General features: G+C 35.5%; 1 protein-coding gene across 1 annotated transcript; it reads right to left on the bottom strand.

The window, feature by feature from the left end:
* Positions 1-98: 98 nt before the first annotated feature.
* On the bottom strand, positions 99-27904 carry ccnjl (cyclin J-like). The gene is made up of 6 exons (NM_001309845.1): positions 27654-27904; positions 27014-27109; positions 22911-23121; positions 7451-7750; positions 3878-4037; positions 99-3781 (listed from the first exon to the last, which is right to left on the bottom strand). The coding sequence occupies exons 2-6, from the start codon at positions 27089-27091 to the stop codon at positions 3307-3309; spliced, it is 1224 nt and encodes a 407-aa protein (NP_001296774.1). The 5' UTR covers positions 27092-27109; positions 27654-27904; the 3' UTR covers positions 99-3306.
* Between the last annotated feature and the right edge of the window lie 85 nt (positions 27905-27989).

A 27989-nucleotide genomic window follows, 5' to 3' on the forward strand; every position in this document is an offset into this window, starting at 1 on the left:
AGTCCAGACATTCATATGAAACAACTCGCCCAGAGCCATGCAAATCCGATGTCTATTCAAGATGCACGATTCACACATAAACCAAACACAGGCATTTGTCCTTTTTTCCATTTTATTTCTGAGGTCTTCATCCAATTTACACCTGCTATTTCATTCCCTGCCCAGCACAGGCTTTTAAATAAACCCATTAGATCACTGAATGAGCAGAACAATGTTCTCTAGTCTATTAAGGTCCAGAGATTCAGGAGACATTGGTTGCAATGTGCAACATTTTCTTGGTTGAAAAATAATCACTGCCTGTAAGCAGTAATAGAATGCTGAAACAAACCAAACAAACAAAAAAACAACAACTAATAACTAGGTTATAAAAAAGTAGTGGTACAAAATGAAAAAGTAACAACTAATGATTACATATTGCACACACAGAGGCTTCAACAAGAAAGAGACTTGAAATATCAAACAGTGCGTGTCTGTTACAGTGAACACAGTTCTCTACCTATACAAAACTCTGGACACAAAGGAAACTAAGTTCTGGATCAAAAAATACAAAGAAGCACTTGAAAGATCTGACCAAACGTATGACGACGAGCCCTGCAGAAACAGCACATAAATGGCAGTACATTGAGGTAGTTCAAAGTTCAGGACTATAGGAGAAAGATTTTGATCCAAAGCCCAGTAAAGTGGTTGAAAAAAAGCTTGTCATTCAGCAGGACGTAAAGCAGACACTTTGGTCTTAAGGCCAGTCAACAAAAGAATTAATTGTGTAGTCTAAGAACCTTCTGAAAATAAGGACAATAAGAAAAGGAAAGTAAGCTTGTTTGGTTAAATCTTATCTTTAGTTTACAATAATAAAATATTTTGGACTGAATGTTGCTTAAAAATATCCTGTTTGATTAACGGAAATGAGAAAACGGGACTTGAATCTGGAACTATAGGTATGACGCTACAAGCACGTGGGAATGGTGCAACCACATAGCAGTGAGGCTAAACTAGTTACTAGCATGACCTTGGAGGTAAATGTGAATGACAGTGTGAGAGTGAGGTATTCTTTACGAGCCACAGTGTTTGATGGGAAGAGGTACGGCATGATGAATTCATCTTCGTAGCACACGGCCGAACCTAGCAGAGCGATCATGGCTACTTTTCCCTGTGGGGAGGAGGAACTAGTAAAGCATGGAAAGGAGGGGCGCACAGATGCCTCAGTCCCCCGGGGCTTCTCCCTCCATCTGCCTGCGGGAAATGAAACCTCAGCATAACGTCGACCTTCTCTACAGACAGCAAATCGGTTTTGAACCGATGCGGCAAGACGTGAAGACAAAAACAAAAGGAGCGACTTCATACAAACATCAGCTGGTTCAATGGTATGTTGTGTGAACATAGTAAAGACATCTGTACATCCCTGATATGTGGCATGTCACTGTAAACAAGACCAGAAGGGAGACAGGATTCTTGGTCATAAAGCCATCAGTTCATTTAAAAGGCAGCAGCATTAAAGGACCCTACAGCAAATCCAGTGTGAAACTTCAAGGACTTGTTGTAAAATGCTGGTGGGATGGAATGCGGATCTTCATGATTTCTTAAGGCTGAACGCTAAAAAAAAAGATTCTCAAATAATCTTTTCTCTTTTGTTGAGGTCAATTGATGCCGCTTTTCCACCAGTTCTGGACCGGTGTCCAAATTGAAACCAGGCTGTGCAAATTCTAATAGTTTAAGACCCTTGTTCTAGACTGGCCCCTGAAATCTAACTGAAATCTCAGGTAGATGGAGAGTATATTCAGCTTCCTCACCCAGAACCAACTTGGGCTTCCACTTACAGAAAGTAAAACGGATTTTTCATCAACTGACATCACAGATGTCCTTGTTTGAGAACAGTAAGGTTTCAGGAGAGCTGTCCAGAACCAATGTTTGCGGCTCAGAGTTTTGTTTCAAGAGGCCTTCAAACAAAGGAAACTAGTGACTTCAATATGCGGAGAGCGAGCTTCAATTCTTTGCTCTGAAACGACTTGCTTTTTAAATTAAAGTAGAGAGAAACCCACTATCCTAACATCACAGGCACCAACAGGGGAAGCAAACCCCCCTCTCACCATAACAAGTTCCCTTGTTTGAGAGAAATAATGGTTCTGGGGCCAATCTGGGAGCAGGATCACTGGCCACAAAATGAGAACCTAAGATGTCTCAAGGTGGAGAGAGGGTTCAGCTCGCACGCTTGAAGGCTTAGTTTAACCATTTCTGTATCCATTCAGCTGATCTCTGGGTCTGACGGGAGCACTTTTAGCTTAGCTCAGCATAACTAATTAAGATTAGACCATCAGCTATTTTCTAGGTAGCCTAGAAATTATACTCTCGGGTTTAATCATCTAGGGCAGGGGTGTCCAAACTTGGTCTTGGAGGGCCAGTGTCCAGGATAGTTTAGCTCCAACTTCCTTCAAAAGACCTCCCTGTTTTTTCTAGTATACCTAAAAAGAGCTTGATTAGCTAGTTTAGGTGTTTAATTGGGGTTGGAACTAAAATATGCAGGACACTGGCCCTCCAGGACACCCCTGATCTAGGAAATTTGTTGCAATACCATGGCTGCATTAGACACAATAAACTTATGACTTGCAACTTCAGTCTTGGTATGCAATTTGACTAAAGAATAGCCCTGCTTTAAATGGGACACTTTTTGAAACTCTTTTTTGGAAATTAAGCCAGATGCTAATAATTTATCTGAGTCCATGACTTATGCCAAGCTAAATGTGTTCCCACCAGACCCAGAGATTGGCTGAATAGATTGAAAATAATGGTTTGATCCTCAACTGTTTAACTCTAGTGGACTTCGAATACGAGTTAAAGGAACCCTATATATGCTAGTGTTCTATTAAAATCACATTGTTTGGCCACTAAAAGGGTGCAAAACCCACTCTCCCCGACTGACCTCACATGTTCCCTCATTCAAGAGCAGCAAGGTTTCAATTGGGAACCAGGATAAGCGCAGCCTCTGCCAGAGCATGGGCTCCAGCTCTTGTGGAAAAGCAGTAACAGTCCAATTTGTGGCACAGCACTGGAAGAAGGTCCTCACTTGGCTAAATAGTCTTAAAAAATAGACAACCCCAGAGTTCATTAAAAACCCCAAAAGGAAGCATCAAAACCAAGTTCAAATGTCAGTTAAGTTAATACTATCACTTCAGTGGGATCCACTCGACTGTTGTTCTTCTGTTTAGAAAGTCTTCGTCGGCGTCCTGGACGAAGCCCCTCTGAGACAGCTGAGGCGGAGAGGTTGGAGGACGGTGGCAGCCCCAGGTTAAGTTTGTCCTCCCGCTCCTGGCGTCACCTGTCGAAGCAACTGGCTGTGAAGCTGTGGTGTGAACTTAAGTAACCGCTCCCGTAAGTCAAACCGAGGCAGTGGCGCTCGGGTGCCATGCTAACTTGCATAGAGAGAGGACCCTGGAGAGGCAAGCCTCGCAACCCTGATGCCAAACTGGGGAATGATGCAAACGAGCTAGCCGGCATTGAGGCTGAAAGCAAGCCGGCTTGATGGGGCTGCAGATATTCCCGAGAGCCCACCGGTCCCAGGGCCTGGCAGTCGGCCAGCATGTGCAGCTGGGATAATGCCGGCGAGTGCTGGGAGAGCTGCGGGTAGCTGCTGGCCTGGAGGAGCAGCTGCTGGGAGCTGGAGGTGGGCTGCCTGTGCAGAGAGGGGGCGGCAGTGCTCGGGGGGACGTGAGCTTGCGGCTGGAGGCTCTGGCCGGCTGAAGGGGAAGATTTGGATTTGTTGGCTTCTTTTACGTCGTTGTCGTGAGCACTGTAAGGGAAGACAAAAGAGCAAGGTGAAGTGAAGCGTGTAAGGTTTGCTTCTGGGCACACACCAACGCGAGCATATTCTGCGGTTTGCTCTTACAGTAACATGAGCTGGATGCACTGCGTCAGATGATCCCAGGAGTAGCCCGTGAGCAGGTGGAGGACAGTGGTCCAGCTGGGGGAGATCTGCAGGCAGATTCTGGACGCAGCAATGCAAGCAGCTGCCACCTGAGAAGGCCTGAAGCTCAGGAAGGCATGATCTATAACAAAGACACACACACACATACAAATATGCTACATTATACCCTCAGAGATTTTATAATGGGGCACAAGAGGCATTAAGCTTAACTATGAAATGGTCGCAGTATCAATATGCCTATTGATTAGAAACTGATATACACACGTGACAAATTAATGATCTCATCCATACTTGAGCATATGCAGATTTCAACGTTAAGGATTTTTCTACTGGCTCTATTGAGCCAGTGGTTCAGATTTTTACTTGCCATGCCAAAATTTTCACTGGCTCCACAAAAAAGAAGTTAATAGCTTTTTCCTAGCCACATATTTTAAATACTGTGTCAAAACCAAACATAATTCAGAATTACTGTTCTTTAACTGACAATTAAAAAAACTACAATTGTGATGCAACTAAACTTAAAAAATAAATAAATAAAAAATAAAAATAACAACCATATATATATATATATATATATATATATATATATATATATATATATATATATATATATATATATATATATATATATATATATATATATATATATATATATATATCAGGGCTCGAAATTGCGACCATTTTGGTCGCATATGCGCCCGAAAATTAATCGATGCGATCTCATAATATATTTGGGCGCATTAGTGCGACCTGTTTTGATTTTTTCTAAAAACGTGCTGAATTGCTCTTCCCTGCCGCTATATTGGTTCATATTAGCTGTCAATCACTCAAGGCCTTCCGCTGTTAGATGACAGGGAGGGAGCTTTTATGACCACGGGAAATGCAAACGGCTGAAGAGTGAAAACTTAAAGCACACAGGTTTGCAAAGTGCAAACCCCACCTAAAGTTGAGGCGCAGATAAGAGCGATCATGACACGTGGTGAATATTGATCCGCCAGCTGAGATCAATCGAGTACGTGCTTTTCGGAGAAAGCGCCCGAATCTCGATGCGTTGCATTCACTGCGTGTTCAGCGCAAATGTACGCTAAAAGTCAAATCAAATACTCTACATATCTTCGCCAAAGAAGCTCGCCTTTACTAAGTTTACACTGAAAACTGCATCTCATAACAAACAGCGGTATTGCGCCGGTGCTCAACCTGCTCATAAATTGGGTCGGCTGACTCGCCTGCTTTTCCACAAACACAGAAAAATGAAAATCAGCTCAGACATTTAAATTGACACAAACTGAAACCAAAACTTTTAAAGAGTGATAGAAGTGAGACTTTACTTACTTTCTTTTGCCTATTCTTTCTTGAGGTGTATATTTTTTTTTTAGTTACTGATGACTGCTTTGCACCTTTCAGCCTTAAATTTAATTATTTATTATAATCTTTTGTTTGTTTTGTAGCAGAAATATTATTTATTAAACTGACATGCATATATATGCTGTTTAGCAGTACAAAATAAATATTTCTTACTGCAATGCTTCATTTTTGTTTGATGCAAACTATACATTTATTTTTCATAAAGTAACAGACTTTTTATAGCAGATAACTTGCATTCAAGGCAGCATGATGATGAGAAATGTAATTCATTGTTACTATTATTGTCATTTCCATCATCATTAATATTCTATAATTATTAGACATACACATTTTGGAATTATTGCACACAAATATCATGGTCATCTCAGCATTAGTTAGATAATTCTTTCTGGTTTTTGTTAGTCCTAATTGATGTTGTTTTAAAATACAATAAATCCATTAAAATACAATTTGCAGCAGTGCTCATTCATTTTTGGTGGGTGCTCCTAAATTTTTTCTGGTGCTGCTAAATTTTTGAAGTTGGGAGCACCGGTGGTACCAAGTAAAAAAAGTTAATTTCGAGCCCTGTATATATATATATATATATATATATATATATATATATATATATATTTATATATATATAAATAAAGAGTAGAGAATAAACAGACGAACCGAGACAAACTGATCAGATAGTAACTTCGGTCAATTCTCTCCGTAATATTTCAGCATGCTTTCACTTTCATATTCGAAATGAAACATATTTGCTGGTAAGAAAGACACCCTGCCCTACTCATGGTTCTCTCATCTTATAGCCATATAAATGGCAATTACACAACCATAATACACTGTGATATAGCCTGGTTCGTTAACTATAGTTTGTTGGATCGTTTTACTTTCTCACTATAAATCGATCCACTCCAGTTTGTTTCAACCAAGCCGAGACCACCACATTCAGGTAATTTCAGGCGGAATGATGTGGCGTGGACCGGAGCGTGATTCACGTATGCCAAACGAACCACACTAACTGGGCAAACGAGACCGTTTCCGAAACAAACATCTAAGTGTGAAAACACACCAAGACTGTATTTGCACGCAACTGACAAACAGTCGCAGCCAAATTAAACTTTAGAGAAAAGGCAGCACGATCCTGTCTACTGTCCCAAGTGCCATCAGGCAATCCTTATTGTTGAGCCCTGTACTTAAGCATATAGATAAATCAACTAAAAATACAGGAAACCTCATAATTGATGAAATTCTTCCACCAAATAATTTTATAGCACTTGAAAAAAGCTATTTACAATAGCAATTTTTAAAACGTATATAAGAAAATGTATATTAACAATATTAATAATATTTCAAATGGAATAAGCTAATAATTTAAATTTAATAAGCTAATAATTACATTCAATTAATTAAATGATTTAAAGGGACAGTTCAGACATTAAAACTAAGAAAGATATTAATTTCAAATCCATGCTACTTTTTACATTTTCTACTCATCAAAATATACTGAAATAATCAAACATCATAAACATTTTTAGCTTGTTTTAGCCTTTTCTTAAGCAACAAATCATATTAAAATGATTTCTGAAGGAAGACTGGAGTAATGATGCTGAAAATTCAGCTTTTATGTCATAGGAGGCGACGCAGTGGCGCAGTGGGTAGCACGTTCGCCTCACAGCAAGAAGGTCACTGGTTCGCTCCTCGGCTCAGTTGGCGTTTCTGAATGGAGTTTGCATGTTCTACCTGCGTTTGTGTGGGTTTCCTCCAGGTGCTCCGGTTTCCCCCACAGTCCAAAGACATGCGGTACAGGCGAATTGGGTAAGCTAAATTGTCCGTAGTGTATGATTGTGTGTGTGTGTGTATGTGTGGATGTTTCCCAGAGATGGGTTGCGGCTGGAAGGGCATCCGCTGCGTAAAAACTTGCTGGATAAGTTGGCGGTTCATTCCGCTGTGGCGACCCGAGATTAATAAAAGGACTAAGCCGACAAGAAAATGAATGAATGAATGAATGTCATGGGAATAAATTACATTTTAAAATACACCAAAATAGAAACATTTGGAAAGTGTTCATAATATTGCTGACTTTTATAAAGAAATAGTATTGTGTGTGTATGCTGATTACTACTGATTTTCTTTTTTTTTTTACTCTTTTAGATTAAATTAAACTAAAAAGATTTGATTTACCTTGCAAGGAAACCTCGAGGAAGTAGTGCGTGTACTTGTCCATGAAGGCTTTGGTCTTGGACAGCGAGGAGAGGGGCCAGCCGTTGTGCAGGTCTCCCTCCTGGACAGCAGCATGGAGGTAGTAGTCGATGAAGTGGGCAGGTGTGGGCATGCACAGGTTCCAGCCGAACGTCTCCAGCAGCAGCAGCTCCATTTTGATGAGGTCCCGCTTGTTGAGCGTGAGGTTCAGACTGCACATGAAGCCTAACGTGTTCAGCTGCTCCAGTTTGGGCACACGGTCTTCCTTCTCCTCAAACTTACCTGCGCAATAAGCATTAGATTGGTATTATTTTACATGCTTTGTTAATGACTTAAAATATGAATTAATGGCCTGTGAATTATCATACTTTTATTTTAGACATCACATCTGATTGATTTAGCAGTAAAGAAGACATTTTAAATACCCAAGCAAGCAGCACTGTTACCATCAAAAAAAAAAAAAAAATTATTTATCAGCATACATAGGTTGCCAAATACAAAGGCTTATCAATAAAGCAATATTTTTACTTGAATGCATCACAATATTCTAGGGTTTAACCAACACACAACTGGTGTTTGACTAGCTTAGAATTGTTTAACAAGATTTTCATTTATTGGCTTAATAGTTTCAGTTATCGGCTTCCAAATGTAAAGTGTTTCGGTATCTGCCAAAAAAAAAAATCATATTACATCACACCAGATTGTTTTAGACTTCATTTTGTGGTAAAAATAAATTTGAAATACTCAAGCAGCACTATTAGAAGGTAGACCAATAAAAAAGTATGTATTTATAAGCATATACAGGTTGCCAAAGACTTATCAATATCGGGGAAAATGTCCACATGGATCATTATAATATCCCAGGGTTTAACTAACACACAACTGGAGTTTGAATAGCTTAGTATTCTTTTCCCAAGATTTCTAATTATCAGCTTAGTAATATCAGTTATTGGCTTCCAAATGTAAAGTGTTAATGACTTAATCCATAAAAAGTATTTTTTTTAAGTTATTGACTCATTTTTTAATTTCGCAATTGGTGTTTAGTATAAATAGGGCTGCACAATATATAGTTTCAGCAATGATATCGCAACGTGCGCATCGGCAACAGTCACATCACAAGATCCGCAATGTTGAGTCTGAATTATAGTTGACCAGAAGCTACAATACACATCTGATTTGTACAGTCACTGCTAAGTTTACCCATAATAGAGTGAAAGCTTATCATTTGCATGTGTTTTTAAGACCTTGGAATGAGCATTTTAAGAGAGTTTGGACACACACACACACACACAAAATAAAAAAAACGGATGATGTTTGGAAGTGTAGCAAAGATTAATTGTATTTAATTATTTATATGATTCATGACTAAAAAAAAAAAAGTAGTTTTTTTACTTAAAACTTTTGTCTTGTTTCTAGTCCAAATATCTGCATTTCAAAGCGAGCGAAAAGAAGATTTAAAAAAAAAAAAACTTATTTTTTTCTGAAAACAAAACATTATTTTTTACTTGAAGTACAAGAATTTTTATATAGAAACAAAAAAACAAGAAACAAGACAAAGCAAACAAAAAATCTGTTTTTTTTGCAATTGTGATCATTCAGTTTCTATAACTGAATATTGTCAAATAAAGCTATTCAAACTATTTGTATATCGCAATATTTATCACAGAAAAGTAAAATATCGCAATATAATTTTTTTTTCTAAAAATGTATATCAAGATTTCTATTTATCACTAATTATATCGGTTATCAGCTGTTTGACTAACTCAAAATTAGTGATTGATTGGTTAGAATAGAAAAGCATATCAAGACTTCTAATTATAGATGTAAATGTATTGCTCATCGGTATTATATATACACATATCAGTATTGGCCAAAATGTCCATATCGTGCATCTCTACTTTTTAGTGCTTTTGTGAACATCTGGCCTCGATGTATAGAACAAAGTAAACCACTGGCGTAGATATCCACTTCAAAAAAAAAAAAAAAACCCATTTCATAATTACCACAGACCAATGGATAGTTTACTTCGACAAGCTATTTCAAGCATCGTTTGAGCCTAATTTTTTATTAAAAAATAACATCACACTAATTCATTCTTCGATTTCACAAAGTAAACTGGGTCAATAACAGATATAGACTTCTCCTTCTTAAATAAAGCCCATAATTACCAGATATCATCAAGATCTGAGACATTCTTGATTAAGAACAATGCATCTCTGTGCTGCCCTCACATACTTCAGTTTCCTCTAAAAGGATCAGCATTGACATCATTAAGGTGAGGCATGTTGTGAATTCCTGTAATGAGAGAGCGCAGCTGCCTCATGGTGAATTAGACCTTCTCCGCTGAATTCCTTTCTTCTCTGGCTTTTCCCTTCCTGAGTCTAGGTGCAAGGTGTTAATATCTTTTCCCTAAAGTCCAAGACTCCCTCGTATTGCCTCCCCCGCTGTCTAATGCTCCAACAATAAGGGCCCCATGACCTCTGACTTCTGCGGCTCTTGCTAGAGCGCTCAGAGCGGCCCTCGGACCACTGACGTTTGAGGAGGAGACGCAGTTAAAACTAAAGAGAAACCAAGGTCACACCTTCATTCCTTCAGACTCTCAATAAACCAATGCCATAAACACACGTCACGTCTCCATCATATTAAATGATGAAATGTACACCTCAATGATCACTATCAGGTTTTATGAGACAGAATTGATGTGTTTGATTCTTTACCATACTTGATGAATAAAAGCAGATGTAAATGTACATCTTTAGAATAAGCGGTCCTGTATAGACAGTGACTGTGAATCATTAATTGAGCATTGAAGGATCACAGTGCACCCCACAATACATATGACTTTTGATTTTAAGTCTTTATACTGCCACAAACATTCAAATCAATAGGTTTTACAAATTTCTCAGCAAATTTTAATTCAAAACTAAATATAATTCAGCATGATTACTAAATTTATAATTAATAATAATAATAATAATTAATAATAAGCACACATAAACCTTTTCACATTTTATATTGTGTAACACTGAATGATGGAACATTTCATCCATATTTTAAAATTCTATTTTCATAAAAGTGTCACTATTGCTCTTAATGTTTTTAAAGTATAAAAAATTAATTTGGTAAAATTAATTTGAGTTGCAGACACAGAAATGAGACATTTGTCATAAATGCTATTGCAAAAACGACTTCAAACCGATTTAACTGTCTTGACTGCAAACCCAAAACACGCGAGTCCTTTGTTCTTCTATCAGACAACGCTGAATGATCTCAAAGCGTATTTAAAAAGAGCAATAGACACGTCTTGCCTTTTTATCCCATTAAATTCAAACACGCAAATCAAACACAAAAGAAATGACTTTCTGTATTATGTTGCTGTAGATTCAGAAACACTGGTGGACCTTCGCAGTCAGAAATGCCCGGCTGACACAAAAGCCACTGCGCCATGCCTTTTCTTAATTATCTGGGGTATACAAATTCTTCATTAGCATCAGACCTCAGGGGGGCATCTGTCACACTAATCTGAATATCAGAAACCCTGCTGAGTGTTTCAGTTCAAACATGCCCCTCCAGGGTCCTCAAATCCTCAGCCCTCCCTCCCGCTTCTGAGGAAAAAGACCAGCCTGCATTTGACATGCTACTCTACACCGTTTGCTGCAGATGCATACAGGACAGATACGCCATTATTTCAACACTTGCAGATAGGGAGTTTTGGGTTTCATCCCATTTTGTTTTAAGCACAGCTCCAAAATGCAAAGAATACACCAATAGCACTTTAAAATGAGGATTATTTATTAGCAATGATGTCTCTGTTAAAAAATGCTAGCATAAATAGAAGCTTTTCAATCCACCATGAATCCTAAATAGGTTCTTTAGAGGATTAAATGTTTTTTATTTTGAACTCGTGTGTGTCCATTTTTAAAACGTTGGTCCATAGAAGACAAAAATGTCAATTTCAAAATGATAAGAGCATAATAATGACTTCTTATACTGCAGAATATTATTGAAATGACTATTTTCATGGACATATTTCTTTACTAGCCTTGATGGACACTATAATATGATTATTATTCCATATAATAAACGCCAAGCAGATTTTATCATTACATTAATATAGTATGGGATAAGTCAATCAACAGAAACATTCATTTTGATGTTTTTTTTTTTTTTTTTTGTGCAGCAAAACACCAAAACAGTATATAAATATAAATGCTTGATGCATCACATACACTAATCAAACCCACATAATTAAAAGTACATCATTTTAATTAGAGATAAAACAATTTAAACTTTTTGGCAGATTAGTGACCTGCTAGAATCCTTTTTTTGCTCAATGCAATTTCATTTAAAGTACTTTAATTGACAGCACATGCAAAAAGTATACATAGTTTTCAATATTTTTATAAAATGAATTAACATTGCAGGCCCATAGGCAGCCTGGTTAAAGGGGTGGTTCGTTTTTCTCAAAAAGCTGTTTTTTTGCAGTTATTCACCTCATTTTTATGCAATTATAAGGTTTAAACAATCCATTTAGTGACATTTTTTATTATTAGGTTCATCTTAGGTCAGACAATAAAATGTACATAATATTGATATACATCATATACATATCGATATACGCACTGATACAATTCACCAAGCAAGAAATTATTAGGAAAGCATAATTATACACTAAATACGTATAGAAATAAAAGGTAAAATACAACACACACACATAACATAATAATAATATTAATAATAAAAAGCAAACAAAAGAATAAATAAATAAATAATTAAATAATACAAAGAAAAGAAAGAAAAAGAGACAATTAAGATATATAGTTGTCTTTGTTTTATTGCAAACCGAATCTTTTCCATTCGAAGAGCATGTAAAAAAATCAAAAATCCATTGCTGATAGGAAAGGGCAGCTGCTGACTTACAATTCATAAGAATAAGTCGTATAGCTAGTAAAGTTGCAAAGGCTACATTATCGACCTTTAATGAATTTAATTCAACATTTTCTGGCAGTGCTGTTAAGGGGTTCATTTAGTGACATTTTAAGCATTATTTACAGCTGGATTAGCTTATTGGACTGTGATCAAAACCACAATTTTGATGTACCAAACATTTTCTAAAGAATTAGAATCAAGAAACACAGGGGAAAAAAAAATTATTTTAAAATACTAATTTATTACATCATTAAAAACAGCAGTAGAAAAAAAATTGCAGCCTATTGTCATTTATTTGACCAGCACATTTTATCTGGACAGCACATTCAACACATTTAGCTTTCATCAGTCAGAATTTGGCTATTTGAATACGAAAAAAAAAAACCTTTAAAACACAATATTAATAATGTAGAGCTTCACGTTTTTTCTAGCCTAAAAAGTAAATGAAGTAAATTTCATGGATAACAATAAAAGTTTTCAAATTAACTTTAATATGGGCTGCTTTTGGTGCTTTTCATTGATCATTTTTTCTTTCAAGAATAAGGTCCAAGATTTAGAATAAAAGTTACTCGTAAAATGTTTTCTGTATTTACACTTACATCAGATTCTGCTTGGTCTTAAAAGTCTTTTTTCCACAGTTTATGATTGCATAGGAGTCAAAATAGGACAAATGTTCTCATGTATGGGGCAAATTCTGGATTTCTGAAGCTGAATCATTAAATTTCAATACTAAAACACAGTATACTAATATACAGGTTGCATTAGAGCAATTCCAGCATTATGGATGTGACAATTGCAGGAAAAACTTAAAATATAAATTCACATAGAAAGTATATGTTAGTATTATATTTAAACATCTGTTTTTATTTTCCAGAACAACTAACCACAGCATTACAGGATCAGAAATAGATCAATCTGTAAACATGTTTTGTATTTTACATGAGGAACATAAGCATGCGTTAGGGATGTGAACAAAAAAGTATGAGTTTGCAGCATTCAACATGCTTTGTAGAAATTCTGTGAATTAAACTTCACAACCCAAAAGAAACGATGTTAATCAAAAGGACAAGAGTTGGCTCACTAGAACAAACATGACAGATTTTTTTTTTTATTTGACATTTTTGCATTTACGAGGAAAAAGCTTCACTATATGGATGTGACACCTCTCTGTTATGGATGTGACCGATGTAAAATTGTTACTCGTGTGTCTTTGAAATAAAATTGTTTAAAAACATTGACGGAGACATTTGAGGTTTTTTTAGGAGTACTGTAAAATACTTTCTTAGAACTGATGACTAAAAGGTTTGTCTATGGCATTATATTGGAATCTTTATTTTTAATAGTGAATAATCCAAAATGATTTGTACATCAACCTGCTTTATTAACAAAGATGAGTTTCACAACACACCTCACACAGCGGTTCTCATAACAAACCCCCCATCAGCCCATCTGCAGAAAGGAAATGAGGCTGATATCTGGCCTACTCCTCCTCCTACACCAAAGTTTTGGGCTGAAAGAATGAGCGCGGTGGGTGTGGGGGGGCTAATTGTGCTGATAACATCAAGCTCAAGCGTTTGTCCATGCATATCCACAAGCTGCATTTAGCCATCATTCATCCCCAAACGTTATCGTCTCAAAATTAGACCCGAGAGTCTCGCTTCATTTCCTCAGTTTTGATATTTTAAGCTGACCTCAGCTGAAGCTAAAATATTAAAACAGCCCTAAAACAGAAAAAATTCATCAAGACTCTCAGGTCTAATTTCGAGACGATAATGTTTTTGACTATTTCTGCCAACTCAGCCTTTCAGACGATCATCCTGCATTAATGCGGAGCTAATATGAGGGTACAGTCTGGCTTCAAATTAAATTAGCTTATAAAAATCTAAAACCAGCGCAAATAAGCTTCAGAAAGCCAGCAATGTTTCTGGCAGTTTTTATTAGATACTATTAAAAGTAGAAATATACATGCAATTAGCTTTTATGCTGAGATTTCAGTTTTTAATTATAGTATTTGTAAAGTGTTTCAAGTTTCAGTTTGACTTCTGCTAGGCTTGATGTTTATTATAAATATAGTTTATAGTGAATATCACAATGTTTCTTATTCAAATTACTTTTCCGTTATGGTTGCATTTAAAGTATTTACTGTGAATGGAGACTAATATAGCCAAAATATGAATGTAATAAAATATGATATGATATAATTAATTATCAACCATTTTCCTATCATTTAGTATTTTGCATCATTGAAAACAAAATTTTTTATTTTTTTTATAAAGGCGCAGCTTTTAATTAGTCAAAAACCTAAGGTATCTTCTGAATTAAACAAATATAATACATTTTAGTAATTAAGATTACCAATAAAACAAAGGGAATTTTAAAAAAGGTACCCCATGAAGATTAACAGTTTTTTCTTAAATGTTTTCATCCTAATAAAAATAAAGAACAACGGTGTAATCTTAATTGTAGAGATTATTATTTTTATTATAATTTAGTAAGTTCTAAAGTAAAGTCTAGTCAACAATAGTAACATATTGGTCACAACTAAATCCTGTAATAGGGTATATGCAGAAGTATGCAGAAGGACTTTTAATTTTGCAGTAACCCGGGTCAAGCGCTTTCGGTGAACTGTATGTAATTACAAAATTGGAGAGTTTAAGGTCTGTTTTCTTTAAAAATCGACGATCTCCGCTGCCTGATTGATATACGATATAAAGTGGGTCTCAGATTGTACAAGAATCACTGCATTGAATTATACTTTCCCTTGCCATGTCTTTAAAATCTGACAGTTTATTTTACTCCAGTATTTTCAATGGTGTTTCTGCGCTCGCCTGCTGATCCTGACGGCCGAGTGCATGTAAACAACCTTTTTAATCTCAGTTTTTGCTTCAACAACTAAATGAATGCTGAAGACCATTTAACTGATTATATTTTAATTACATTACAACATTGATGCAATAAAAGGAACCATATAAAATTGAAAAAAAAGTCACGCTGACCGATCACCGGAAGTTTTTCGGTATGGGAAGAAACACTAGCTGTGCATATAACCTAAAATCATAATATTTAAAATAAACCTTTATTTTGACAGCTTAACTTGAAGATGCCCAATTTGATGATGTGCATACGATGTTTCTATTGTCACAGACAAAATTCTCATAGCAGCTCATGAGATTCATTTCTTGAATTTACGTTCGCAAATAATGGGAACAGTGTTGGCAATATCTAGGGGATTAAATCATATCTACAATCCTTTTTGAACAAGCACAAAATACATTTGTGTTGCTTCTAACATTTAAATGTAGGGAAAAAAAAGCTTAGAACTGAACAATGAATCTTTCCACAGCCCTAAATCAATATTAAAACAGGATTTTCTATATGAAAAATCCCAAGGCAGGATGTTTTATGCAATAGTGCAGCTCCCCGCCGTTTGTCATAATAAATCTTGGTCTGAATGGAAACTTTGCTATGCTTTTTAGCTTTAAGTCCAGCCCTTCCCCACACACATTGACTGCAGGCGACTCTTAAAGAATCTCAACAATGGCCGCAGCCGCCTGAATCAATGACTTGGGGAAAGGGAGGGATATTTTAACAGGGAACATGAGCGAAGCTATTATTCATTCAGTCGAAAGCAATTAATTAATGCCTAAACACTGCCAATTGCCAACCAGCGAAAAAAAACAACCCTTCCCCCCAAACAAGAGCAGAGATTTGCCATTTAAACACAACCTTTAGATTATTCAGGTCATTTAAAGACGGACGCAGATGCGGAAAGCAATCTCTATTAGTTGTCATTATAAAAGCAGTTGTTTTGGCCGATCAAGGCTCCAGATTTTAATCTGTGAAAAACAGCAACACATGGCGACACAAGTCACCCCCAGTATCTTATCAGCGGCGTTTTGTTTGTGTGCAAGCAGACGTGCCACAGCTGATAACACCAGCATTACATTGCAGCACACTGATATATTATGAGTCAGACTTCCTTGTTTCCTGCTCTATAAATCTACTGGAGACATCAGGCGACTCTCCTGCATCTACATAAGAACACATCTCTCCTTCTGCTGCCTAAAGCTCACAAGTAGACTTCAGGTTTGTGAAAAAAAGTTGTAAATTGGCAGTTTTCCGTATTTAGCGATTTCTGTTTTGATTTTTGATTCAAGGATTCAAGAAATCAAGGATTTAATTATTTTTGACATCGACTCCCAGCCCTAATGCCATGTCAGCTTCATTGTAGGGATATTGGAAAAATCTGAATTGCGATATTTTATTTATCTGTGATAAACTGCAATATGAATACGGTTTTACAAGAAAGTTTGAATAGCTCTATTTGACGGTTTTCTGAGGAGTCTAACAGTATTCACATACAGAAATTAAATAAATGCAATGCAAAAATCCTTGATTTGACAACGAAAAATGTTTTGTTAACAACCTCAGTCAAAATTAAGAGTTTCTTAAAACAAATAAAATGATCTGTCAGTGGGGTAAGTAAAATAATCTTGTTTTTGCTAGTAGATATTTAAACTGGACAAGACAAATATTGCAATTTTTTTTTTGCATAAATCATTAAATCTATATGAATATAGTAATAAAATACAATTGTGCAGCTCCTGATAAACTATAACTCGCTCAACATTGCATATCCTGTAATGTGACTACTGCAGATGTGCACATTATACCAATGCTGAAATGATATATCAAACCAATATCTTCATAGCAAAAACTAATAAGAATAACACTATAATAACTATAATAAATACAAAAACATTCACATAGACAAACAAAAATGCTGATTTTATTACATGAACCCTTTTACATTGATTAGAATGGCAACTTTTGGCAAAATTTGACAAAACGTCTTTAAAAGGGTTCATAAAAAGCATTCTACATACATTAACAGCACAACTTTATGAGTCTAATAAAATATGCTAAACAGAGAGAGAAATTATATTACGAAACATGCATTGAGTAGGATCTTTATCATTTTAGTACAAATGCATGGTATATGTAATATGGTACACGATATTTTAAAATTGTTATAATCAACATGCTTCATGTCATTTCAGTAAAAATTAAAATAGAACTACAACTTCTGAAACTGAACAGCTGTGTTTTACTGTTGCATAAAATGATGCATTTGAACAAAGTAAACAAAAAAAGTCTAATTAAAAAATATGACACTATAATTTTGTTTAACTAGTATAGTTTTATCAATCTAAAACACATTAAGAACAATCAGGTAAAAAAAACACACAAAAAAGTCAAATGAATAAAAATATAGATCCCTACCACTTTGCTTAACCAATCCAGTTTTATCAATCTGAAAACATCAAGAACAATAGAGTAAACGAAAATAAAAAATCTTTGCGTCCTTACTGTTTTCAAGTTTCCTACCCTGCGACTGAACAAAATCACTTTTTGGAAGCTGCTATTTTAATATTCTTCAGAATATCTTGTTTTGTGTTCGACAGAAAGAAAAAAAAACTTTGTTTGTCCACATGGTGTCAACAATAAACTGAGCTGCTGCTTCACAGAAAGAAAAGAACCAGTAACTAAACAAGAACAACAAACTACTGAAAAGCGCTTGTGTGATTAAAATATATCCACAAATACATGTTGAACGCATAGTCTTTCAAAGTATGCTTCATGTATCAAACCACCAATGCTTGCAAAAATGAAAACAGACAGAAATTAACTGTATAACCAGTGCAGTGAAAAACACAATCCAGTAAAAAAAACAGAATTAAAATCAAAAGAAGTGCTTAGGCCCTTATGATGATATGATTAGGTCTAGTGTCCTTAAATACCAAATATGAAGTTTGCTTGTCTCTATTACCAACAAACACACTAAATCATTTTTCAATTGTCTGCTATCGTACTAAATGAGGACATTTTAAAACAATCTCTAGAATATTTACCATTTTAAGTGGAGAACAGCTATTAGGGCTGCACGATATTGAAAACAACTGGCATTGCGATATTTTTTTATACAATATACTGAAATACTGAATATATAATTTCACAAGATGAAATGAATAGCTCTATTTGAGAAGAATTCTTGATTTTCTGTTCATTGGGGCGAGTTCATAAGAGACTGCACCTACATAAAATATAATAGACCAATCACAAACATTCAGAAATACAGTAGAGCAAAGGCACTGTACAAATGAAATATACAGCGCTTTATGATTTTCTGGAAGTCTAGCAATATTCAGAATGATACATAAATTTAATAGTCAAATGCAAAATAACACTACAGTCTTCATAATAAATAATATATATATATATATATATATATATATATATATATATATATATATATATATATATATATATATATATATATATATATATATATATACACACACACACACATACACACACCAAAATACAATACTTTCTTCAAGTTAGAATCATTATTTCTTATGCATGAATATTTTAAATGGACATAAATGATAAAAACTGACATAAATAATATATATTATATAATATATAATATATATTTTGGTAACTTTATGGCTAAACGTTGCAACAACTCCTCAAATCCTCCTCAAAAAAAAAACTATAATACTGGTTTGACATTGCAGATCCTGCGATTAACGTATGCATATCGATGCTGAAACAAAATATTGTGCAACCCTAAAGCTGTCATAATATCAATATATGAAAGTCACATCTCAGTGACATTTGGTTTGATTTTTTGTTTTAAAATGCAAAAACATTAGCAAAAAGCACAACATTTAATATCATTTTTTGCTTAATTTTTTTTTTCTTGAATTTAGGAAAGATATTTTTAACTAACTTGCTTGTAAATATAAGATTCACCTCTGGAATACTTTTATAAAAACAGACTGAAAGTCTTGTTTAATGGCTGCCATCAGCCTATATTGCACCCATTTTAGAATTATGGAGTTTACAAAACTGTGAGAAGCACAATATAATTTAAGACTGGGACTTCATTTTTCTTCAAAGCATAACAGCCTCTCGTAGTCAATTAGACAAAGTATGGCTAACTGGAAGCAAATAAAGGAGTATATCAAGTCCAAAACTTGATTAAAACCAAAAAAACTATTTGAATTCAACTGCAAAACTGTGAGAAGCGCAATATAATTTAAGACTTTGATGCAGACATTTTTCTTCAATACATTGCAGTTTCTTGCAGTCAATTAGACAAAGTAACTAGAAGCAAATACAGGAGTACATCAAATCCAAAACTTGATTAAAAGGAAAGAAGTCATTTGAATTCAATTGTGACTTCTCCATTAAGCTCTATGTTCTCATATAATCTCGTATATAAGAGAAAAAGCTCAGAAGCAGACATGTGCTTCAGACTGTGATGGGGTTTGCAACATGCCAAAGCAGCTGTACGTTGCTCTGCACTTTCAGATCTGCACGTTGGATGGGTTGCCTTGGAGACTGAATAAGGGGTCTTGAGGCCAGCGGAGGCCACGGCCTCTTATGCACACAGCTGTCACGATGCACAATACAGCAGCCAGCAAACCCAGAGTGAAACACACGCTCACTCAGCTTAACATGAGCATTTATAGATACTAAGTTTCTTCAGTTCAGATCAAGGACGTCAGCTTTCATAACTTCCCATGACCCACTGGTGTAATTTATCAATCAATTAAAAGATTTGATATTAACCTTTAGAATACATGATGTAGGACGGGGCAATATGGTATAAATGGAATCTCGATAATAATTTTAATATTGAACGATAACGATATACATTTCGATACCAGTTGTTAATGCTTCCAGATTTAAAAGAGTACGCCAACAATGAAGCCACAAAAATTAGAGGGTCCATTAAAGGCCATAACTTATTTTTGGCTGTTACATTTTCGGTGGCTAAAAATTCAGTGCTTCTCCAATATCAACGCACTTATAGATTCACATTGTTGCACACTTCCGCTGTGACTGGCTCTTAGATCAAAATAAAGTAAAAAAAAAAGTCCAGAGCTTATCATTGTCATTGACATAAATTTTAGCGTGATTCAATATAAAACCGTTTATCAGCCCAGCCCTAACAAGATGAGTTTATTGCAACCGGCATGACATGATGTGCAAATGCCACTCAAAATGCAAAGTTTCCTATGTATTTATTTTTATTTTTTTTTTTACACATTTTAACGATTGGAATTATTAGCAAAAAATATTAAAAAACTGATATTTTAAAATGCAGCCATTGACTAAAATGTCATGATTACTACACAATGCATCAATAGTGTCATCTCAAATGTACACACCAGAAACTGGTGCATGTGTGTCCACATGAACAAACATAAGTTTTTCAGTCACTGTACTGTATGTTATTTTCTTTCCAGACATGCACAGGATATTGTGCATAATACAGTCTGGAGAATGCGAAAAGGCCAGTGTTTACTCATAAATGTCATTTATTTGTAAAAGCTTATTTGGTTGATAGCCAAATCATAATATAAGTATCTCAGATGGATTAAATTTCAATATTTGTACATGTTCATGAGCTAATGTTACTCATTCCTCTAAATTACATGCTAATTCATTTTTAACAATTAGCAATTTCAGGGGTCGCAAAATCTGGTAGCCTGAAGTCTTGGGGCTAGGCATAGGCCAGTCAAGATTCTGACAGTATGATAACCTTGGATTAAAATATCACAGTTTCATTGTATTGTGATTACTGCTCTAACATATATTCTTTTTATATGTCTAAGTAAAAAACAACAACTTTTTCCCATTTGAACACAAAACATTTTATTTTGAGAAACGTTTAAAATATTTTGTAGCAGTAAATATGTCAGGCTAAATAATTCAAGTCAATCATTGACTTCTGCGGTCTTTATAGATTTCTAAACAATTTAAAACAGCATCATTGGATATGCATTTCTGCTGGAGATACTGCTGTCCTAAAAACAAATCTAAATAAAAAATATTTCATCATAAATAAATAAAAAATCTTACACATCGTGACCTTGGAATGATGAGGTTTTATCTGCATTCTGAATGATTTTGAGATATTGAGCTTCAAAGTTTTTGCATTCCATAGCAAACAGTATGTGTGTAACATTAGCTTTCTTAAATAAAAAGTCTTAAAATGTAAACCACTTATGCAAAAAAAACATCCCATAATGTGAATGTCATTAAACTCAATTTTGACAAAGTCAGACAGAACCTTATAATTCTAAGGTGATGACATATCTCAGGGACAGTATAGCAGACAATATTGGCGGTTTTAAAACCTTGACTTTTCCTAACTGCAGTATAACTTGAAAATGGTTATCGTCCCATGCCAACTCTGGGCTATTGTTTTGTCAATCGGGCTACCAAAATCTCTTAATAGCCCCAAAAAACAAAACTGAAAAAATAAAAAATAATAATAAAATAAAATAAAATAAAATAAAAAACAATAGCCCAGGACTTCGGGCTAACAGATTTTGTGAGCCCTGAATTTGATAATGCCGTATACAAACACAACATGTGATTTTTACACAGAACACAAATTTCCTATTTATTTATTCCCTCGCATCTGCTCCTCACATGCCTCAAACTACACAAATTAATAGCGTTCATGCTTAATTAACCATCAATAAGCTATATTGATTAAATGTTCTGGCAACAATTAATAGATCATCATTTTAAATCAGATTTACATCAGGTACCTGCCATCCAAAGCGCATCAAACCCCAGCACAATACAATAATATCCAGCTGCAGACCCGTAGACCCACACACTTTCAGGACACACAATCCAGCCCACACGATCCAAGCAGGGGCAAACTATATATTTGATTATGACAGATGTTAATGTTTATAATGTCTTCCCTGTTAATAAATATTTTACACAATAAACAATACTGTATACTATTTCACAAATATGCCGATCAAGACAGGTGAATGGGGAACATTGTTTCCGATCGTCATACAATTTAACAGACTGAACAGTTTTAGAGTCAATTAAGTAGATACTCGATTGCTAAAACAATTCTCAGAAATATGTATAAATCTAAGTTGGACAGGTTATAATGGATTCATAACAATAAAAAAATAATAGCAAATTAATATGTATAGGCTATAATACATCTTTATATGTAATAAAATCGTTTCACAATTAATAAATGCATAACACTATATTAATATTTTACTTCAGCGAATGAATAGAATTTATTTGATTAAATAGTCATTAGTGTTTCAACTAATTATTTTTATTTACATAATTTGAGTACCAAAAGTGCACCGCTGTTAAAATGATCATTACGATATTATAATGACTAAAATGGGAAACCCTAAACTGTTCACAGTCTAATGAAAGCCAATCGTAGCATGGAAAGTCTCGATCACCATATTAGTGAAATACAGTAGGTGGCGAAAATGCTCCTAAAGAGTTAGTCGTCTTTAGACAAAAAAATAAAAAAATAAAATAAGACTGATTCGTCATTAACCATATATGGTTCGCCCCTGCCTAGATCATGTGTCCTGGATTGTGTCCTGAAACATACCTCGCACCACAGGGTGAAGCAGTGTAAGACTCTTTAACTTACTGGCCAGCAGGAGGCAGGAGAGGGCGATGACGTACAGTTGCCGCACGGCTACATCATAGTGATCCATGAAGAGGTCCAGCAGGTAGACGGCCAGGTGACGCGCCGTAGGGCACAGCTGGTACCGGTTACTGAGAACAGCGAGCAGGTCAGCAAAGTACCGCCGCATTCCAATCTGTGGCGAATGGGCTTGGTACGTAGGCAACTTCAGCTCCTAAAGAGAAAATTTATTTATGCTGTTTAAACAGTTTACCATGGAAGACTACAATAAAATAACATTTTAATTTAGTAAGAATTCAGTAAGTTGATCAAAAATAATGCCAAACACATTACAAAATCAATTGAATATAAGTTGAGGCTAATTTAGTATTTACTTTGTTAATTTATAAATTAATTGAGTTTATTTATGGCTGCGCGATTAAACTAAGGCGATTTTTTTTGCGCACTTTGACAGTAAAACCAGCTCTGTAATCAGCATGCTAATACAGTAAACTGATAGTATAAAATGCTTACCTTAAAACATTTAACAATTTTTTATGATTATTTTGCATAACCAGAAAAGATTTCATTAAAGACATTGTATGTATTCACATTTCTACATATCTTACGTACACAGATGAAGTCAACACTTAAAGTGGATCAAAAAAGCTCATCAAAATTCTGGGAGTTTTGAAAAATGGGAGTTGTTCAAATAGTTTTAGGGCAACTTTGATAAAAGGTTTTGATCCACTTCAAATGTTGACTACTGTATACCTACACATGTACATACATAAATACTCAAACAGACTCCAATTTTTACTTTGTAATCAAGGAAATCTTGACAATTACAACTAATAACAACTGCATAGAAAGTACTACAACTCCTCAAACAAACCCTCAAAAAAACACTTCAGTCACACTTAATAAGCGGCTAAATTGTCAAACTCTTTCCAGACAGTCCCATAAGCCGAGCATACTGCTTTATAGTGGCTGTTCAGGAAAGCACTGGTTCGTTTACAGGCCGAGCCATCGTGTCTCACTGCCATCTGTCCCCTGTGGGGTGAGGGGCTGCGATTTGACCCTCTCAACGAGCCCTTTTGTGGGGCCTGCCCGCAATTTAGACAGGCCTACAGCTGCTGCTGTTTCTGAATGGCCGATCAGTTTGTCAACTGCATATCTTGATGCAAATCATTTTCAGGAGAAGATTTCAGTAAGACAAATTTAGAGGAACTAAAACTAAATCTGCACCACTTTTGGTGGTTTCATGCTTTTATGGGTTGCGCATGGCTAAAATGGAAATTGACAGTTGAGCGTGGAAGAAAATATTAAGAAACTGCCATTCAGCTTAGTGAATATTTAACTAAATTGCAGAAGAAATATCTAAAAAGTGATTATAAAAACATGAGCAAGGCTGCTAATTAACCTCCTCAAAGATTACAATTAACTGCAAAGACTTTCAGCGTTGAAGTAGTAGGAGGTAAAGCTCCCACATGCAGCATAAAATCAAACCACAGCTTATTTGTGTGAAGAACAATCTCCAACATTTCTGCACATTATTATCTATAAGCAAACAGAGAGGGAGATTGTCGTCCAAACAAAATCCACCAACACCAAACCTTCAGACTCTAAATATTTCCCCAAACAGCTGAACCACACTAAAATCTATAGTCCTACATAATCGCAGGATTTCATTTAGTGCTCTAATATACATTTTTAAGCTGCTTTCAAATCACATACATCATTTTGTCTTTCCTTGGCACACACTAAGCAAAGCCAGCAGGATTGTTTAGTCCAGTAATCTCAAACTAACAGACAAACTCAAGTGCAAACACACACAGACAAACAGAGCACTTCACATTCCAAACCGGATGTGAGCACAGCCTGCCATAAACAGGACAGACAATAAAAGGACAACGGACCGCACTAAATAAATGCACTTAAACCTCACCATCTGATGGGTGCAATATACTCAACGGTAAGGAAACAAAAGTTCACATGGTTTAGCAATATACTTCCTAGTGTTCCAACACGCACGCACACACACGCGCGCACACACACACGCACGCACGCGCACACACACACACACACACACACACACACACACACACACACACACACACACACACACACACACACACACACACACTCAAAAAGCAAATGTAGCAATAATGACATACACTTAGCAAAAACGTATAACTGTTCACATTTTTATTATAAAAGCACACACTACGTAGTAGGGCTGCACAATATATCATTTTGGCATCGATATCGCAATGTGATCATTTGCAAGTCACATCGCAAGTATACGCAATGTTTTTATATTTATAATTTATAAATATGGATTAAGATTTACCATTTTGCACGTTTTTTGAGGGGCCTGTGACAGTGTGAGGGTTTTAAAAGCATTCAGGCTTATGTAAATGTACCGTTTGTAACTTTGAAAAATTAATAATGATTTATTTTATGGAATTGTTTATATGACAAAGACTATGCTGTATTATTTCACATTTGATTATTCATTTACTGTATATCCGAATGCATTTCAAGGTTTCACAAAACAGTAAAATGCTGTATATTTAATTAGCTTATTTTTCTTTATTAAATATCTACGCCTGTCGATTATTGTGTTCATAAATAAAAATATTATGCTTATTATACAAGACTTATTGTGCTCTAGTGCTGTAAAAATTACACTTGAATTATATTTTATGCAATCTTCCCAGTCAATCTAAACTTAAACATTTATTCAATTCATCTAGTGAAATTGTATTCATATCGCAATATACATCGCAGAAGAAAAAAATTGTCATGTGTAATTTTTCCTGTATCGTGCAGCCCTACTATGTTGTAATAGATTACCATCCAAAATACCAATATATTGACATTTTAAATCTTTATATTTGATATCATTAATACCAATTAGTATAAAATAATACGATTAGTACAGGTCAGAATAAGCATATATATATATATATATATATATATATATATATATATATATATATATATATATATATATAGCTGCATGGTGGCGCAGTGGGTAGCACGTTCGCCTCACAGCAAGAAGGTCGCTGATTCAAGCCTCAGCTGGGTCAGTTGGCGTATCGGTGTGGCGTTTGTATGTTCTCCCCATGTTTGAATGGGTTTCCTCCAGGTGCTCCAATTTCTCCCACAAGTCAGGAGAATTGGGTAAGCTAAAATTGTCTGTAGTGTATGTGTGAATGAGAGTGTAAGGATGTTGCAGCTGGAAGGGCATCCGCTGCGTAAAACATATGCTGGATAAGTTGGCAGTTCATTCCGCTGTGGCGACCCCAGATTAATAAAGGGACTAAGCCGAAAAGAAAATGAATAAATGAATATTTTGACAGTTGAACGTGAAAGAAAATTTAAGGAAATTGCCGTTTAGCTTAATGAAGCTTTGAAGCTTCAACATATTTAAATGAACTGCTGCAGAAATGTCTAAAACGCTGTAATAAAAACATTTATATATAAATAAATCAGTTGTCAATATAATTTGCATCCAGGTAAAACACTAATTTAATATAAAAGACTATATTATTAAATGATTTTAACATATATGAGAGTACGTTTAAAGCAAAATTAATAAAAAAGAATAAAGTAAAACTAAACTACAAATGGGTTGTGCCAAAAAGGGCATATAATTTGCTTTAGGTTCTTGGACAGTAACTGATGTTCAATAACACAATAAACATTGTTTTGAATATGAATGTAGACTAGGCATGGGACAATAACCATGTTTAACAAAGTTTAAAGCAAGCCATGCTTACTGCTCTAAAATATCTTAAATGTTTCCTAAAATGAATTGTTGTTTTTTTACTAAGCCATATAAAAAATAACTTATTTTAGAGCATTAATCACAAAACTGTGATATTTTATCCATGTTATCATACCATCAGAAACAGCCCATACTAGATGATGTGTTAGCCAAGAACCATCATAAAACCACAATCAAGGGATGTTTTCTAAGGGCCGTGTGACATTTCACACGTCCCTATCACAGCTTGAACAAGTCAAACCAACACTGATTCAATTTGTCACAACCAAAACCTGTATAAAGAATATAACCCAGATTTGGTGGACAAACACGTCAGTTTACTACAACTCACCTTAATTCGCAATGCCTGATGGATGTCCGCTGCGAGCTGGGTTTTCCACCACTGGCCCTCCGATTCCATCTTTCCCATCCAGAAAGGCCCCCAATCCTTAAAACACAAATACGAGTGTGAAAGAGAGAAAGCAGCAAATCTTGTTCAGTTTAGATACTTCTACAACAGCACTTCTATTTAAGGCCTGTTTGACGGGAAAATGTCACAGCTCTTAAAGGGAAACCAAACAAGATAAGTGGACAAAATCATTTCTAAATTTACTGAGCTTTAAAGCGTCCGACAAAGTTCAAGCAGTTCTTCAACACGAAAAATCACGACTTTGTCTTCATTATTAGTGGAACACTCAACTGATAACATAAAACAATGGCCCAGTAACACATTTAAGCAATTCTAATGTTACTTTATAAACTACAACACAAACAAAACGTGTATGAAATGAAAGTGACCGGCGTCGTACATCCACCCCTGCGGCACACCACGAGCGATACCCAGATCACATGCATGTTGTGAACGAATAAAGCAAAGAGTTTCAAGAAAAACATGATAATCATCCAAAACTAAAGCATTAGAAACAGAAAAACAAACATTACATAGTAGTAACTGGTTTAAAGATCCACATAAAAGCGACAGCGCGTCTTACCACTGAGACAAGGGCGCTCCAGAGCTCTTTGTTTCAGAACTGCCGCATACTGGAGTTAAATCCTTCAACTGCACGCGTGTGTACTTCTCGAAACAAATCCCATATCAAGTAAATGCTTCCCGGGAAACACAAAGTCAAATCGGTGAGCAGTTGGGTCGTTTTTTTTCTATCAAAACACCGCCGCGTGCGTATCCAAGTTAACCCGTTTGACTTTTTTAGCCGTCCCGTGCGGTGTTGCTCCCCCAGCGGCCTGAGAGGAGCAGATCTGAATGATGTTGATGCTCGGATCTGCATGGTCGCTGAACGGGGAGGAGTCCAGGCGCGGACATGAAGATT

The sequence above is a fragment of the Danio rerio genome, chromosome 21 (assembly GCF_049306965.1).
Source record: "Danio rerio strain Tuebingen ecotype United States chromosome 21, GRCz12tu, whole genome shotgun sequence".
In the NCBI taxonomy this organism is placed as follows: Eukaryota; Metazoa; Chordata; class Actinopteri; order Cypriniformes; family Danionidae; genus Danio; species Danio rerio.

What these genes read in the sequence shown, in the direction of transcription:
- ccnjl (NM_001309845.1), bottom strand. Translation starts at nt 27,091, where the DNA reads ATGGGAAAGATGGAATCGGAGGGCCAGTGGTGGAAAACCCAGCTCGCA. An exon ending in CTCCTGCCTCCTGCTGGCCA is followed by an intron (nt 7,751 to 22,910) that starts GTAAGTTAAAGA and finishes CTTATTGCGCAG; the next exon opens with GTAAGTTTGAGGAGAAGGAA. An exon ending in CCTCGAGGTTTCCTTGCAAG is followed by an intron (nt 4,038 to 7,450) that starts GTAAATCAAATC and finishes TCTTTGTTATAG; the next exon opens with ATCATGCCTTCCTGAGCTTC.